This window comes from Phoca vitulina, unplaced genomic scaffold (assembly GCF_004348235.1).
Source record: "Phoca vitulina isolate PV1807 unplaced genomic scaffold, GSC_HSeal_1.0 scaffold68, whole genome shotgun sequence".
Classification (NCBI taxonomy): Eukaryota; Metazoa; Chordata; class Mammalia; order Carnivora; family Phocidae; genus Phoca; species Phoca vitulina.
In genome coordinates, this window is record NW_022589771.1 from 1,289,763 (window position 1) to 1,307,727 (window position 17,965).

The following is a 17,965-nucleotide window of genomic DNA, read 5'->3' on the forward strand; positions in this document are numbered from 1 at the left end:
AGTCTTTAAAGTTCAGGTCATAATACATTTAAGGAGATATCATCATCCAGCTTAGTCCCCTTGCCTGACTTTCTAAGTGTCACCACCGTTTTCCGAGTCACCTAGGCCCAAAACCTTTGAGTCATGTTTGAATCCAGTTTGTTTCCCCTTTTCCATATTTGGTCAAGTGGGCAGGTCCTGTCACGTATACTTCACAGTGTCTGTTCATATGTCTCCTTCCTTTTTTAACATGACCCTCCTAAACGCTCTCACAGTCCTTTGCTTGGACTGTTGAAGTAGGCCCCCGATTGATCTCTGCTTGTGGTCTCTCCCTGTTCCGATCCATATTACACATCAATTCTGTTATGATAAGCTTTAATAATAGGACATTTATTGAGCACAAACCGTGTGCCATATACCACTTTAAACGTTAACTCTTTAGTTTTTATAATCTTGAGGTACAAATATGGTTACTAACCCATTCTGCAGAGATAAAGGGACGCACAGATTTTATTAACTTACTCAGAGTCACACGGTAGCTAGGTAGTAAGTGGCAAAATTGAATCTATGCACTCTAGAGTGTTAATTGCTGTAACTAAAACCACAATAGGAGTCATGTCACTCCTGGCACACCTTCCCTGGCACCTTCTTACTTGTTTTACAAAATCCCAAGTCCTTAGCCTGGCAATAAGACTCTTGGGCCCAGCTTGCCCTTCTGTCCTTAACCTACTCTTGTGTGTTCTCCAGCCAACCTTGAGGCGACATTTGAACTGCTACTTGGAAGAGAAATGAAAGTTGATCAGGCAAAGCAGTAAGGCAGTAATGTTTGAAGCAGAGCGGGGGGGTGTGCTTGAAAACATGGGGGCACCTCCAAGGGCCTAGAGCCTCGCAGAGTTCCAGGATGTCACAAGATGAGGCTTCACGTGGAGGTCAGGCCCAGATTGTGGCCCACTTCCTAGTCTTGTCTTCAGGACATTTGCATGAGCTCTTTACAAAACTCATGGATACTTAGAGAACTTGCTTTTCTTCTTTTGATGTGAAGTTGACTTGTTTTTCCTAGACTCCTTTTTAAATTCACCTCTCTCCTGCCACAGTCACTGGCGTGTCCCGTTTTCACCTGAATTGATGCAGGGTGTATTTGGGAAGGGACACTCTGAAGCTGGAAGCTGTTTCCTAGCCCCTGTCTCCTTTCCTTGTCGTTCAGTTTATCTTTACTCCTTTGCAGGGTTTCAGCAGTCTCAGCTTTTAGGAGGGGTTTCTCATGTCTCTTGAGCACTCCCCCTCTCACTCCTGGCTTTGAGGCCCAGCTCAGAGTGGTGAAGAGAGTGTTCTCTGGAGACAGCCAGTCTGGTTTTCCTAACCACTTAGGAACCTGTGGTACCAGCCTGTGTGAGCCTGGGAACATGGGGCCACCACACTTGGGGCCCCTCTCCAGCTGCTTGACTTGAGCTTCTCTCTGTGTGAAAACACAACAAATGCTGTAATAATGCCACCTCATTTACAGAGCTTTTGGGGAGTACAAGGGCATATTGGAACAATATCTGGCATGAAATAAAAGTTCAGTAAATATTACTAATTTTATTTTGATTACTTTTTCTTGAATTGTGACTACTCAGAGTATTCCGGTAAAGGGTCATAGAGACCTGCTTTAACCATACAGTTATTATTGAGGGTACTCTGAAGAATTTTGCTTGTTTTACTTGTTTATTGACTGACTTTTTGACTTCTAGTGAGTTTGAAAACTTTTATATAGTTACTATTGGTTTGTAAGAATTGAATCTTTTCCGTTTTTTTTTTTTTTTTCCTGAAGTGAGGGGCATGTCTTGGTGTTTTTAATTGTATTGTTAGAGAGCTTTCTTATGTATTAAGGATATTGTATAATACTTTGGACAATAACATGTTCCATGCTGTTTCCATTTGGCATAGAACTGAGGTACAAGTTTTAAGCACTTTTGCACAGTAGACATGGAAGAAGGAGAACTAATTATGAGCTCTAAAATGATGTGTTTATTTGCTACATAAATATACTTTTAATGGAGGGTTACCTTTTTTTTTTTTTTAAAGATTTTATTTATTTATTTGACAGAGACAGAGATAACGAGAGCAGGAACACAAGCAGCGGGAGTGGGAGAGGGAGAAGCAGGCTTCCCGCCAGGCAGGGAGCCCGATGCGGGGCACGATCCCAGGACCTTGGGATCATGACCTGAGCCGAAGGCAGCCGCTTAATGACTGAGCCACCCAGGTGCCCTGGAGGGTTACTTTTTTTATATTATTAAATTTTATAACCGCTGTTGAACAGTTAACAGTTTGCTCAGTGCTTAACTTTTAAAGTGTCTTTGGTCAGATGAATATCTTGCCTTTTGGGCATTTTGTAATGGAAAATCCCTGTAAATATACAGTGTTTTAATTGGGATCACAAAGCCAAATGATTGCCTCATTGGATAATTTTAAGTGTTATGCTGCAATTCAATATAGGTACCCAAGTACTTAACTAGATTTAAAAATATCTTGTGTGTTACAGCTGTTTAGCTAGAACTAAAAATGAGTGGGGAGTATGTGTATGGTTCTCTTTTCTGCTTGGGACAGGAGAGGGGGAAAGTTTTTTAAAAATATGTTGGGTGGTTTTGTTTTGGTTTTCCCCCTCTCAGCTGCTGTCGCTCTGCCTGCTTTGGGAGAAAGCAGAGGTAAAGATCAGGGAAGGTCTGAGGCCGCTTTCTTTCCAAAGAAACCTTCTGTGCCTGAAACTTGGTAGCATCTTCAGACATTTCTTAAAATGCCATGGTTGTGGCATAGTTGAAGGTGATTGATGGCCTGTGGTAGGTGACATTTCTGCCTGTGTTGTATTCCTAGCTGCTTCTTTCTGTGTTTGGATCCTTCTCCCCTCGAGGGGAAGGCAGCTAGAAGGCAGTGTTCAGCTTTTTAATGGCTTCATAATATTTCATCTTTTCACTGTGTTATAATATGTGATTTTTCTTTTTGTACTTCCAGGTTTTGGGAAGTCAACTTTAGTGTGCTTATATAGGCCTTGACAAAGTTATGGTCAGGATATCTGAAGAAAACTGGAACAGGGTGGGAGAGGAGGGCACGTCTTTGGGTAAATAAGTTTTGTTTATATGTACATATATATATACATTATATATGTGCGCATGTGTGTATACATAACATTTTAATATTTTTTAGATAAGTAGCATTTTACTGTTTTTGTATAGATTTTTTTTAAAAAAGGAACTAAGTTAGAATATAGCTGACATTATTTAAAATACGTCTTTTAAGCTCCAAACAGACTTTGGAGCACAGTCTTTTCTTTCCTTTGGCAACGATCTGTATAACATTTCAGATCCATGGCATTTTACAAGGGAGGGAATGCTTTGGGCTTACATGATTGGACAAGATAATGAATCCTCTCATTTCGTGTATGAGGAAATGGACTTGTTTGTAACCATGCTGTACTTGCGCTTGTGCTAAGGCAAGCAAGAGGAGGTCTTAAATCCTAGTCCAGTGTATTTCTTTCTTTTTTTAAGATTTTATTTATTTTTTTGACAGCACAAGCAGGGGGAGCGGCAGGCAGAGGGAGAGGGAGAAGCAGGCTCCCCGCTGTCAGAGAGCTCGATGCGGGGCTCGATCCCAGAATCCTGGGATCATGACCTGAGCCGAAGGCAGATGCTTAACCGACTGAGCCACCCAGGTGCCCCTAGTCCAGTGTGTTTCTATATAGCAAGCTGAACGTTCCAGATGTATTTCTTATTTTTCCTGTGTTATAAATGAATATGCTATTTCCATGTTACAGAGGAATCTGTAGGGATGTAGAAAGCAGGACCCTGGACCATAAGGTTTCACAAAGGTGGTTACGAACCACTTGAAACCTGCACTTACCTTGTCTAGATTGTTCCAGTGCTTTCCCTTAACTGTCCCACAGAGACTGACTTGGGAAGAAGTGAACGGAAACCCCATCTTCTGATTGAAAATAGGAAGTGGCGTTCATGGAATGCTCTTGTCATGCTACTGCCAGTTAGGCTGGCTACTGCGAATCCTATCGCAGGTGTCTGGAATTGCTGAGACATCATCTGACAGGTACTTGTGTGAGAGACAGCTTTGAAATCAGGACTGAGAGTGTTGAGCTGTGTGGTCGCCGTCCTCATTTCTCTTGTTGAAAGACCCTGGAATCTCAGGATCTGGCATACCATGTAAACTGAGTGATGATAATTTCTTAGCTTGCTTGAAAGAATTAGTTCCTTGATTATAACTAATATAATTTGTCGATTTGAATGACATGTCATTTTTGTAAAACTCTTGAAATCTTGACGTGTTTATGACCGGCACACTTACTGAAGGCCGAATGGCTGCCGTCAGAATGGTTGCCGTCAGAGGGTGCCTTGTTCCGTTAAGAGAAGTGGCTGGCGTTCGTACACATGGTCTAGTTGGGACTCCAGTTAATCTGCTCATTTTCTGTGGTATTAATCTGGATGCCTGGTAGAACAGCCATCGCATCCTGTGTGTATCTTCTAGATACTCTCACTGTGGTTGTAGATGTCTTTCTTAGGGGATTGGTCTCAGGTTAGCCCGATTAGTTACCTCTTGAATAAATGATGTTATTTTAATACTCTGCTAGAAAGAAACTCCTGTAGTTCAGACCATGTATATATGACCAAAACGCTGGTTTTGTATTAAGACACTGATATTCCTGAAAAGGCTGCTTCAGCAGGTCCTGGCTCATTGGCTGTTCCCTCGTGCTGTTCCCTGGATTCTGCTGGTCTGGAAGGCATCATTTTTTGCCCCTCTGCAGGGCTGTCCAGTGAAACAACATCTAAAATTAAACTTCTATTAGAAACAAGTTTGCTTTTTTTGTCCCCCAAAAGGACTGGGGTGTGTTGGGGGGGGCGGTTAGAGAATATATAAATTTAAGACCATTATAAGCCAGCAAGGATCATTCAACTACAATCATGAAGTTAAACTGTTTTATATTGTATTTGCCTCAAAAGCATATTTGTGAACACTTTATGGAAGTGATTATTTTAGTTGTGTTAAATAAAGTGCTTTCTTTCGCGTATATTTTTTCTGGTAAAGTATTTGTTTTCAGTTTTTTAGAAGTTTTGTCGCAGTTATTTCAAATCAGTTATTTCAGGTAATCATACCTAAAGTATGTTTAATTTATTGCAGCATGTTAATCTTCCATTTTGTGTTGGCATTTCTAAATCTTCCAGTGGCAGATTGACTTTACAAATGGTGGGTTCACATTTATAAGTTGATGAATGTCTGTGCTCTTTTATACTACTCATTTAGTCAGTTAGGCAACAGTTACTTACAGAACTTGTGCTGTGTGCTGAGCACTGTTCTGAGTCCTGGGGATTCAGTAGTGAACAAAGCAGGATGAAGGGGTTTAAGGATTCATAAAAAGTGTAATCTCACCTCTAAAGTATCTCTAGAGACATTGTATATCTTTGTGTATCTGTCTGTTTCAAGCACTCCCCCCTCCAATTCCTAGAAATTAAAGGATCAAAGGTTGCTTGCACCTTGTTTTCTGCGAAATGGGGAAAAATGGGTTTATTACTGATGAAACATTTTTATATTATGGATACTGTAAAAAAAAAAAAATACCTGGAATTTTCATGACTATTGATAACCTATAAAATTATTATCTGCTTATTTTTTACTATTTAAAAATACTTGATAATTTTAGAATATTGGGGGCCATATAAATATAACCATATTACATGTTATATTGTGTACAGTATAATAATTTCTGGAATCCAGCAGCTATATTTTGGATGACTATTTTAATTTCTTTTGTGTTCCAGATGCTATTACTAAAAATAAGTTCTTGACCTCTTATTTCAGCTCTAAGAATTTGGTTTGCCTTTTGTAATTGAAAGGGTTAAGGACCCGTTTACTGTAGGGTTAAGTAAGATTTTCTGTATTCTAGTCATCTGTCCATCTGGTCTTTCTTAGTAGGTGCTTGCGGGCTTACCATGTGCAGCCTTAATTAAGTTATGCTGTTGTGTACTTCCGTTTTCTCTCTCCCTCCCTGGTGCTGTGGTTGACACCTGTGTGACTTTATGTATGTTATAAACTCTACAGTATGTTGTTATTTTTGCTTTAAACAATGAGTTATCTCTTAAAAATACTGATGAGAAATGTCTTTACTATTTATCTACAGTTCTACCATTTCTGTTGGTCTGTATTCCTTTGTATAGATCTCAGTTTCTGTCTGGAATCATTTCCCTTCTGTGAACTGTGAACATTTTTGGAGTGCCAAGTCTGCTGTTGAAACATTTTTTCACTTTCATTTGTCTGAAAGTGTTTTGCCTTCATTTTGAAGGTTTATTTCAGTGGATATAGAATTGTGGGTTAAAGGTCTTTTATCATTTTAAGATGTTGCTTTGTTTTTTTCCTAGTGTGCATGATTTCTGATGAGAAGTCTGTGGTTCTGCTATATGTAAATGTGTATTTTCCCCACCTCTGGCTGCTTTTACAGTTTTTTTCTTCATCATTGATTTTTAACAATTGAGCGTCTTAGTGAGTGTGTGTGTGTGTGTGTGTGTATTGTTACACTGCTTGTGCTTGATTGAGTTTGGATCTGTGGGTTGATACTTTTCGTTGAATTTGGAAAACTTTTGACTTAGTTCTTCATAAATTTTCTTTCCCGAATTTCTCTCTCCCTCCCTTTTGATGCCTCCTTTAAATAGCAATGTTAGCTTGACTTTATTCTGAAGGTTTTGGAGGCTTGGTTTATATTTTTTTCCATTATATACTTATTTTCAGTTTAGTTAATTTATAGTGCATTGTTCTTACATTCACTGATCTTTTCTTCTGCTGTGCTCCATCTGCTATTTGATCCATTCCTGAATTTTACATTTCAGTTATTTTTCTTTTTCTTTTTTTTTTTTTTTTTAAGTAAACTCCTTGCCCAATGTGGGGCCTGAACTCATGACGCCCAGATGAAGAGTTGCAAGCTCCACCGACTGAGCCAGCCAGGAGCCCCTATTTACAGTTATTTTTCATTTCTAGAATTACCATTTGGTTTCTTTTTATAGTTTCTATTTATCTATTAAGATTTGCTGTTTTGGGGCACCTGGCTGTCTCAGTTGGAGGAGCATGTGACTCTTAATCTTGGGATCTTGAGTTGGAGCCCCCTGTTGGGTATAGAGATTACTTAAATAAATAAACTTAAAAAAACAAGATTTGCTGTTTTTTCTTATTTTGTTTACATTTTTCCTTATATTTTAAAACCTTTCTATACCTGTTTTTTCTCTGCTAACTTCATTATTTCTATCATTTCTAGATCTATAGATGGGTTTGTTTTCCTCCTGAATACAGACAACATGGGGCTTGAACACACAACCCTGAGATTAAGAGTTGCCTGCTCTACCGACAGAGCCAGCCAGGTGCACCTTGTTGCTTGGTGATTTTTGGTTGGATATGGGCATTAAGAATGCGAGGTAGTTGAGCATCTGGGTTTTGTTGTCCTTTAAAAGGTGTTGAATTTTGTCCTGGCAGACTGCACACCATCTTGATCCTTTGAGGTATGTTTCAGTGTCTGTCCGGACAGGCAGACGGCAACCTTTATTGGAGGGCCAGGATAGCTCTACTCCTGAAGTGTGGATTTTTGGCGGTCTGTTTTGAACGTCTGTGGTGTTTTCCGGGTTTTTCCAGCCTGGCTGATTGGAGCACTTACCGTCTCCCGGTCCTGTGTGAGTTCTAGTGGTTCACCTCATCGCTCCCTGGCAAGTTGGTTTTTGCCTACCCTCCCGGACGTGCACCTGCCGCTTGGGCAGCTTCGTATTTGAGTCAGGGGGATTTCTAGGTGTAGATTAATGGAGCGCCTTCTCTGCAAAGCTTCCTTCTTTCTGTGGCCTGCCTCACAAATTCCTGCCAGCTCTGTAGCCATGAACTCTGGTCTCTTCCCCACTCAGCAAGATCACTACTATTATATTTGGGCTCCCCCTCTCTACATCGTACTCTGGAAATTGTCCCCAGATAGAAAGCCAGGGTGATTGTGGAGCTCGCCAGCTTTGTTTCCTTCTTCTCAGGGATCACAGCTCTACGCTGCCTGTTGTCTAGTGTCTGGAAACAGTTATTTCATGTGTCTGACCAGTTTTGTAGCTACTCCTGGTGAGTGCGGTAGTTCAGTTATGAGGCACTCAGAAGTGCTCAGAAGTGGAAGTTTGATGTTATAGGTTTTTTAAAATACGTGCTTTTTTTTTAAAAATCTCTGTCCCATTGTTATAGTTCATAATTTAATGCACAAATTTAATTAAAAAGTTTCAGACTGAAAAACCTGAGCATTTATTTAGATCTTACATGAGCAATTTCATTGTGTTTGTAGACAACTGAATATGCTGTTTTGGCTAGTCGGTCAAAACAAACCGTGTGTGTGTGTGTGTGTGTGTGTGTGTGTACGCGCATTCTGTCATGACAAATACTGGCCACTAACTAGAGGGTAATAAGAAATGAATTTATTTGTCCTTATCATTAGATAATTGACAGAGCCCTAACATAGTTTGACTTTAATCTGTATTTATTTAACACCTACTGTGGAGCCGTGCAGTGTGCTGTGTGCTTGGGATATAAAAATGAGTAAGACAAATTGACTCCTCTAGCCTGTGCTATGATTAGACTGTTCTTCATTTCTGACTCATGTGCCCCTCATTGTAAAAATACTTCTTTCATCCTTACCCCCTTCAGCTCTCTCCCTCCCTTTCTCAACCATTTCTTCATATTCTAAATATTCCTGATGGATTCAGTTCATTGTTTCATTGAACAAATATTTATAGAATGCAGGCCATGTGCCAGGCACTGTTCTTGGTACTGATGATATCTTGGTGAACAAAACTTTTTTCATGGACTTATGTTCAGTTACCCTCTTAGTCCTGTGCCTGTATTCCCAGCACTTCATTTAAAGTGCAGTTGGCTATTATTCCTTTGACGTTTTTCTTCTCCTCTGTTATGGGCATGTCTTGTTGCTAGTGACATTGCACATTTTTCCCATGTAGTCTTGGTTGTCCTCCCTTCCTTTCTTAGGGGAGTCTGTCTCAGAAGCTTGGCCTCGTAAGAGTTTCCAAACCTTCTGGATGTTATAGTTGTAATTAACTCGAATTATTTTCATTTATTTTTGTTCTTTAACATTGTTCTTTCTCTTTGAAATCAAATGTGAATTAAAATAACCACAAGAATGGTCGGTCCTCTCTCCACATATTAATAGCCAAAGAAATTGAAGTTCGCTACAGGCGGTGTTCCTGGTGGGTCTTAACGTCAGAGGTGAATAAACGATTGTGTTTTTCATTCATGGTCTGCTCCCAGGCTTTTCTGTTTGACGTTTGCTCTATGTCTACCTCTGCCTTTTGTGGCTTGACATCTCCCAGTCTCAGATCTGTTCTTGGAATGCTTCTCTGTGGAATCACTGCTAATTCCTACTAGTGTTATGGTCTCTGGTTTTTACAGGTTTTTGCTGAAACATAGTACCTGAGTGGAATGAAAAAGCTACTTTGTTTTTTTTGTTTGTTTTTAAGTAAGCTATTTACCAACACAATTTTTATGAAATTTTAGAAACACGCTCATGGTAAAAAAAAAAGATCCGTATTGTTCAGAAAGAAATAAAAACTGCAGATAGGACCCTACTTGCATACTTTTCTCCAACTTGTCTTTCACACTATTTGGCAGCAGTTTAAACTGTTATTTTGGAACTGAACTCCAAATAATGATTATGAAGATACTTTTGGGTTAAATATTATAAGATGATCATTAAATTACAAGACTTCATGTTGAAGCATGTATTTTGATACATTCTTGGGCTAAAATATTAGAGCTAATTTTTAGTTTAGTTGGACAAGGATTATATATAGTATGGTGTAGATGTCAGGTTAAACCATATGAACTTGCTGTTTTGTAGGCCAAAGGAGGTCTAATATTAGCAGTTTCCTACAGTTCAACCTAATACTTTATTAACATCATAGGATGAACTGAGTCCTTGTTCTTATTAACATTTGAATTGAAAGGGAAGATGGAAATGTTGGAAAGAATAAAAGCCGTGGTAATGGGCCTAATTATTAAATCGGGCTGACAAGAAATTTCGTATTAGTTTGCCTTCTTGGAGTCTTATCATAAGAGAGGAATGAATGAATGGATAACTTAAATACTTTTTGGCATTGTGGGAGGAAATTAAACTTGCATATCTTTCTGGATTTCACACACAGCAGTTGAGCTAAGAAAGGAGACAGCATGTGGCAAATACACCTGTATGCAGCCCCACAACTGGTAATGTTACTAAGGAGTTGTGATAAATGGTATAGTTAAACATCTAAAAAAAGTTCTATAAACGAAAAACAAAGTTATTTCTTGTTAACCCATGTTCAAATTACCTACAGTAAAATTTAAAAAGAACATTGGATTCTTTGTCACCTGGTATACCACCCTGCACAGGAATGTGTATGTGTTTTAATAATGATAAAAAAAAAAAACCAAATATCTAACTAGGAAGGCAAATCTGTTGCGGGGGGGGGAGGAAATCAGCCCTGTGGTGTATTGGGTAGTCAGGATTATAGGTTATGTTTGGATTATCTGCTACTTGGATTAGTCGGAAAATACCTTTCTTTTATTAAGTTAAGCAATTATATTGTTTTTTAGATGCAGCATTGGCATCATCTGGTGGCTTGTTAGAAATGTAGACTCTCAAGCCCTATCCTAGATGTACTGAATCAGAATCTGCATTTTTAATAGGATTCAAAGGCAATTTGTAAGAACATTAAAGTTTGTGAGGTGCTGTTACAGATCATGGGTGTCATTGTCACTCCCAAACAGTGCCATAGTAACCTCTCAGTGCTTGTTGATTTTAATGCATATAATTGATTGGATCTAGATTCAGAAAATAAAACGCATATTTTAGGAGGATAGTATCACCATAATAAGTAGCAGCTAGCCATTTCTTTGTATTTCTTTCATAGCTATCTGGATATCACAAAATTTATCCATCCATCTCTGCCTCCAAATGTATCCCTGAGTCTGATTCTACCCATGCTGGATGATTAGTTGAAGTCTTGTGATTGTGTGTGTGTATACATACCTAAGTCAACAATAGTATACAACAATTAGATTTTTATGAGTCAAAGATTAGTAATCTATATTGTAATGTATAAGATAACTAAAAAATAATAAAATAATTTGCGTGTCGGGGAGGTATAGAAATTTCAGTCCAGCAGAAGGTAAGAAAGGAACATAAAATGGTTGGAATAAATAGAAAGGTTATTAGTGTACATTCGTATATTGGATAAACTTAGAGTTAAGTGTTAGAGTGTACTAGTATAGTATAGTTACAGTGTACTTATGTACTCTTATTAGTGTACATTTGTAAATTAAATAAACTTATAAACTACAAACTGTTTATAAAAGACAAATCTAAAATAAGGGAACGGGGAGTTGACAGTAAAGGGTGGACAGAAGGCATACCACACAAAGAATAAGAGCAAGCGTGGTGCAGTCATACTAATATCAGACAAGGGGAAGTATTATTGGAAATAAAGAAGGGCTGTTTATGATGATGAAGGTTTTATTCATTAGGAAGGTGGAACAAGTCTAAATTTATGTAATCCAATAACATGCTTAAACGGAATATTTTTAACATACCTCTCTTGCTAATTGATAGAACAAGATGAGAGCAGAAATAGAAAACCCCATATAAAAGAGGTTACTTAATAAAATTAGTAAACTTTTGATTAAACTGATGACAAGGTAGGAGAAGACCTCATTAACCAGAGCTGACTTGAAGGGGTATCACTACAATTATACCTACATCTTGATAGAAAAGCTTAGAGGGTATAATGAAGAGCTTGATGCCAGTGTGTCTGAAATGTAGATGAAGATATACTATTAGAAAACTACAACTTATCAAAACAGGCACACCAGGAAATACAAAATTTCAGTAGTCCTATTAAAGAAAGACAACTTTTAATTATTAACTTTTAACTACCCACAAAGAAAAAAACTCTTAAGGCCAGGTGGTTTCATCAGTGAATTGTCACAAAAACGATAATCATGAACAAACTGTGTTCCAGGAAACGCAAAGTCAGTTTAACATTAAAAAATCAATCAGTGTATTTCACCATGTTAACAGTGTAGATCAGAAAACTGGTGTCATCTCAGTGGGTGTAGAAAAAGCATTTAATAAAATTCAGCATCCATTTGTGAGGAAAAAGTTTTAGCAAACTAGGACTAGAAAGGAACTTGATTCATCTGATAATGGTTATCCATTAAAAACCTACAGTAACCACAATACTAGAGAAACGTTGAAAGCATACTTCCTGAGATTGGGAGTGGGACAGGGGTACCTGTATCTCCTCTTCTGATCATCACTGTATTAGAGGGACAACAGCAAGTAGAATAAGGCGAGAGGAAGAATAAGGATTAGGAAGGAAAAAATAAAACTGTTCAAATGCCTAGTAGTGCTAGTAGCTGCTTATTAGACAATGCTGATAAATTCATCATTGCAAAAAACTATTGAACAGTCCACTGTTCAGTTTAATGCACATAATTGATTGGATCAATTGCAGTCAATTGATTGGACAATGTGCAGTTTCAACCACAGTGCCAACATGTGTTTTTTTGTTTTGTGATTTTGATGAGCTAATTCTAAATCATACATGGGCATGCAAAGGGCTAAGAATGACCAAATCATTCTTTTTGTTTTTTTTAAGATTTTATTTATTTATTTGACAGAGAGAAACAGAGAGAGATCGGAAACACAAGCAGGGGGAATGGGAGAGGGAGAAGCAGGCCTCCCGCGGAGCAGGGGGCCTGATGCGGGGCTCGATCCCAGGACCCCGGGATCATGACCTGAGCCGAAGGCAGATGCTTAACAACTGAGCCACCCAGGCGCCCCTAACCAAACCATTCTTGAGGAACCACAAAATTCTCTACTGGATATTAAAACTAGCTGGTTCTTACACAAAGTTTTAAGAAATCTAGGTAGGTCTGTGTCCAGTAGAACAGAATAGAGAATCTAAAACCAGATCTAAACACATATGGGCATGTCGTTTATTTATTTTTTTAAAAAAGATTTTATTTATTTGACAGACAGTGAGAGAGGGAACACAAGCAGGGGGAGTGGGAGAGGGAGAAGCAGGCTTCCTGCTGAGCAGGGAGCCCAACGTGGGGCTCGATCCCAGGACCCTGGGATTATGACCTGAGCCGAAGGCAGACGCTTAATGACTGAACCACCCAGGCGCCCCAGGCATGTCATTTATGATAAAGATGGCATTGCGGAGCAGCAGGGAAAGTTTATCTTTTTAATCATTGGTCCTGAGTCAATCAAATGTCCATTTGGGGTTGTGGCGGGGGAATGGAACTTGATTCCTTTGGTACACATGCACAGAAATCCAATCCAAGAGCATTGTCCATCTGGATGTGAATGGTGAAACTGAACTTCTAGAAGGTAATGTAGAATTTCTTGATAACTTTGGTATAAGGGAACATTTCTTAAATGGACACCAAAAATACTAATTCTAAAACAAAGGGTGGTAAAATTAAGAGATTGTGCTGGTTAAAAAACACCATTAAGAGGGTGACAGTGCAAACCACTTACAGCCAATAAAGGGCTCATACCCAAAATATGTTACAAATAAAATGTTCTAAGTTTTAGAAATGTATAAGAAAAAACTTTCTTGATAGAAAAATGGAAAAGCAACCTGAATGGGCATTTCACAGAAGTGGGTATTTAACTGGCCATAAATAAATCAAAAGATGATCATAGTCACTGGGAAAATATAAGTTCAACTCTTAGTGGAGTACCACTACACACCTCCAGTAATGGTTGAAAATTAGAAAGAATAATGATTCTAAGTGTTAGTGAAGGAATGAAACAGGGGATTTTTCATATACTGCTAGGGGAAAAACAGCAGAACAGCATCTCTATATATTCCAAAAGACACTTAACAAGACTCTTCCTAGTGGCATTATTTATAATAGCTCTAAACTAAGAATAATCCAAATGTCAATCAGAAGTCAAAGAGATAAGTAAATCATCACATGTTCACATGATGGGATACCAAAAAGTAATGATAATGAATAAACCACAACTTATAAACGTAACATGAAGTGAATAAACCCATTTATGTAGAGTTATAACTAATCTGGTTTTGGAGGTCAAGATAGTAACTTTGGGGTAGAGGAAATTGGGTATTGATTGAGAGGGTCATGGAGTGGTGTTGGGGGGTTTCTGGCATGATGGCCATTTTTTTTTTTCCTTGTCACAGGTTCAATTGATAATTATTTAAGCTGTATACTAATGATTTTATACTTATTTCTATATATTATAAGTAAGTTTAAACATAGTCTATAATAATGACATTGATAATAGAAGCTAATATTTTTTTAAAGTACTAGGATCCATTATTCATGGCTTACTTGTGGTGTCTTATTTTAAAAAACTTCATAATAGACCTAAGGGAATAGGGTTAGTATAATAATAACTCTGCTGCATAGATAGGGAAACTAAGACCTAGAGTAGTTAAGTAATTTGTCATTTAGGGCCTTACTGTTTTTATGGTTTATTTACAAGAGCTATATATATATCAAAGAACTCAATCTTTTTTATATATGTTTATATTCCTTCCCAGTTTTTTTGTGATTTTAACACGCAAATGTGAAGCCTCCCTTTCCCTCCATTACTTGACATTTAGGTTTCCTTTTTTTTTTTTTTGCTGTTGTAGACAATACCAAGATAAACATTCTTCCCTGTCTTTGTGAGCGTCCTCGATTATATCCTTATGATAAATTCCCAGTTTTTTAAAAAATATTTATTTATTTGAGAGAGAGCACAGAGGGAGAGTGAGAGGGAGAAGCAGACTCCTCGCTGAGGAGAGAGCCCACTTACCATGACCTGAGCTGAAGGCAGACACTTAACCGACTGAGCTACACAGGTGCTCCCCCCCAGTTTTTTTTTTTTTTTTAACTGAACAGCGTTGTTCTATGTAATTAAATTGACTGTATTTTTTTAGTATGAGTAATGAAATGTTTAGAAAATTACCCCATCTTTGATGATAGTAACACTGTCATTTTACTTATTCAGCAAATACTTATTGATCCTGTACTGTGGGTCCGTTAAGGACCTCATGCTGTAATGGAGGGAGACAGAAGCTAAGGTCTGAAAGCAGTGCCGAGGCAGGTTATAGTCCCGTTTCAGTGGGGGTGGAGGCCTTGAGATGTGCACTTCAGAAAAGTCACTCTAGTATCTTACTGAAGAAATCAGAAATGGGCAGAGTAAAGATAGAAAGAGCTTTTAGGAATCTGTTTTAGTCCTCTAAGTGAGGCATGGGTTACTGGAGATGAGAAGTGACTGTATTTGAATGTTATGGGAGGTAGAACCAGCAAGATTGGGCGGCTGTTCGCATGAGGTTAGTCTGTGAGGGAGAAGAGCTCTCACTGGACTCCAGGAGCTTTGCTTCTGGTTGACTGGGGGGAAGACGGTGTCATTTGCTGTGGTAGAAAATAGAAGTGGAACTTATATTTTGAGAGAATTGAGCTTTGTTCTCTTCAGTTTGGGGAGTCTATGTGACATTCCCTTAGAGGTTGTTAGCCCCACAAAAGTGGGTACTCTCTCTATTGTTCTTTACTATACATCACAATACAGCAGTTGCAGCCAATATTGGGCCATTTATTAATTGCCAGAGCTATTCTAAGTATTTTACACATATGAAAGCACTTAACCTTCACCACAGGCTTTTGAGGTAGATATTACTCTAATTTTTTAGGAAGTTAGGTGTGCAAGGCCACAGAGTCAGTAAGCGTGGAGCTGGATTTCAGACTGCAGCAGTCTGGCTGAACATCCGTGCTCTGCGCTGTTGGGCCAGCGCTCTCGTATGTCTGAAACAGTACGTTAGCAAGAGCACCCTGGTGCTGAACAGTATGGTCTGTTGTATGGTTGCAGTTAGCTGGTGTATTCAGGAAGACAAGCACCGGAATTCTGGGTCCTCAGTTTGTTGACCAGGGTTTGGCACTTCGCATTTTGGCTTTAGTCTGTGATTAAAAGTGTGGTTAAATTTAGGAAGAAAGTTCTTTTTTCTTTTCTTTCTTTTTTTAAAGGAAGAATTAACTTTTATTAATTAACTATCAAATACTTTTGACCAAGTGTTAATTTTCCACGTCTACGATGAAAATCATGACTGCGGTCCCAGCCTACTTGTGGGATCATTATTGGCCATTCACACTTGCAGTGCGCTTGCCAGGTCTGGGTGCTCTTACGACTGTGTCGAAGAGTTTGGAGGAATCCAGCATCCTGTGAATTTGTGCCTGTGTGTTTGTATGCTCAACTTTTAATTACCGATGTCAGTGGTGAGCACCATTAAGACGGATCTTTCACTTGGTTTGGGGGATGCTGGAATATTGATTGCATACACCTGGCAGGTGCAAAGCAGCATCTCAGCAGTGTTCCTTTGAATTGGTTTCAAAGGAGCTGATCCATCGGAGAGGCCTTTCTCAAGAAATCAGATATTCTTGTGCAGCTTAACAGTTCTCGATGAAAATCTCATAAGTGAAAATAAGTATTAAGGGTTGTTATTCCTATTGCTTTACAAAAAGATTTACTTAAGATTTTCTCTTGCTACAGATTTATAGACACTCACTTAAATCACCATATTTTATACCGTTTAACAGAACTGTTGTGTCAAGTGTAGTTTCTTGTTTGCACTTTGTAGTTTTAGAAGTTTTTAATATGTTCGAACATCCTAAGGTCCTTATGGAAGGAACTATCATATAGGTCAAAAGATGCAGACATTAGGATATAAATACATCCTTTCAACTTCACTTGTTGTCTTCTCGTAGGAGGAGAGACTTCAGCATGCAAACCTTCATCTGTTCGGCTTGCACCGTCATTTTCATTCCATGCTGCTGGCCTTCAGATGGCTGGACAGATGCCCCATTCACATCAGTACAGTGACCGTCGCCAGCCAAACATAAGTGACCAACAGGTTTCTGCCTTATCTTATTCTGACCAGATTCAGCAACCTCTAACTAACCAGGTAAGTTTATGACGTATCAGAAATTATTTGTTGGTGTGGTAGTTTATTCCTTAAAATGGGAGAACAGTAAATACACAAAAATGGTTTAATGGTTTTCAGTTTTACATGCCACATGAGATTCTGGATTGATGAGAGATGATAAGAAGTATGCATTAAAAAGTGTGTTGGCTTTTTCTTTTTTCTGTGTATCCCACTTAATTAAAAAACACTCATAAGCCATAACCACATTCTCTCATTCTGTAATAGGGAGGGAAAAAGTTATTTTTAAAGAATATTAATTAAAATGAAGAAACTGGAAGCTTATTTTTATGAAAAGGTGGGTAAGTAGAAAAATAAAGTTATAGGAAAACAAGTCAGATTCCATTATCACAAACTTACAGAGCTGATTTTATGCTGTTATAAACTACTTTAGTGCACATTTATTATAGTACGAAACTTCTTAAAATGTAAAAGAAAAAAATGTAATGCGAATTAACCTTGCTGGTCATTTTAATATTCAGACTAGAGATTCAGCTGTTTTTTTTTTTTAATGGGTAGTTAACAGAATAAATGTAGAAATCTCTCGCTATACATACATGTATTCGTATGTGCAAGTGTGTAGGTGCGCATTCATAATATTTCCTGAATTAACTGCATTCATCACTACATTGATTTTTGGTTTGGGAGAATTTTTTTACTAACTATGGTTGAGGTAAAATTTCTTTCCCCACTGGGATGGGGAGGATATGATGAATGCTGACCAAGGATTTTTTCCATGCACTTAGGAATTGGGGTTGCCACTGTTTTCTTTAGGTCATTTAATATATCAAATGATGATCAAAAACTTGGAAAATTTCAATGTATTTCTTATGCTGGATTATTTGAAGGAAATGTGGTTTATTTCTAATTCAATAGTATGTGGTTTTAATGAAATTGGCTATAGTAAAGTCACATTACGATTAGGGGGCATCCCTTGTATGTATTAAGATTTTTGTCAGTAGTTG

The 17,965-nt window shown here is 38.2% G+C and overlaps 1 protein-coding gene across 5 annotated transcripts in view; it reads left to right on the forward strand.

The window, feature by feature from the left end:
- DYRK1A (dual specificity tyrosine phosphorylation regulated kinase 1A) overlaps positions 1 to 17,965 on the forward strand; it is a 148,644-nt gene that overhangs the window by 91,711 nt on the left and 38,968 nt on the right. For all 5 annotated transcript variants that reach the window (XM_032392599.1, XM_032392598.1, XM_032392597.1 and 2 more), the window contains one exon: positions 16,786 to 16,982. In XM_032392599.1, the coding sequence (XP_032248490.1) occupies positions 16,786 to 16,982 (197 nt within the window). The remainder of the gene's footprint in view (positions 1 to 16,785; positions 16,983 to 17,965) is intronic.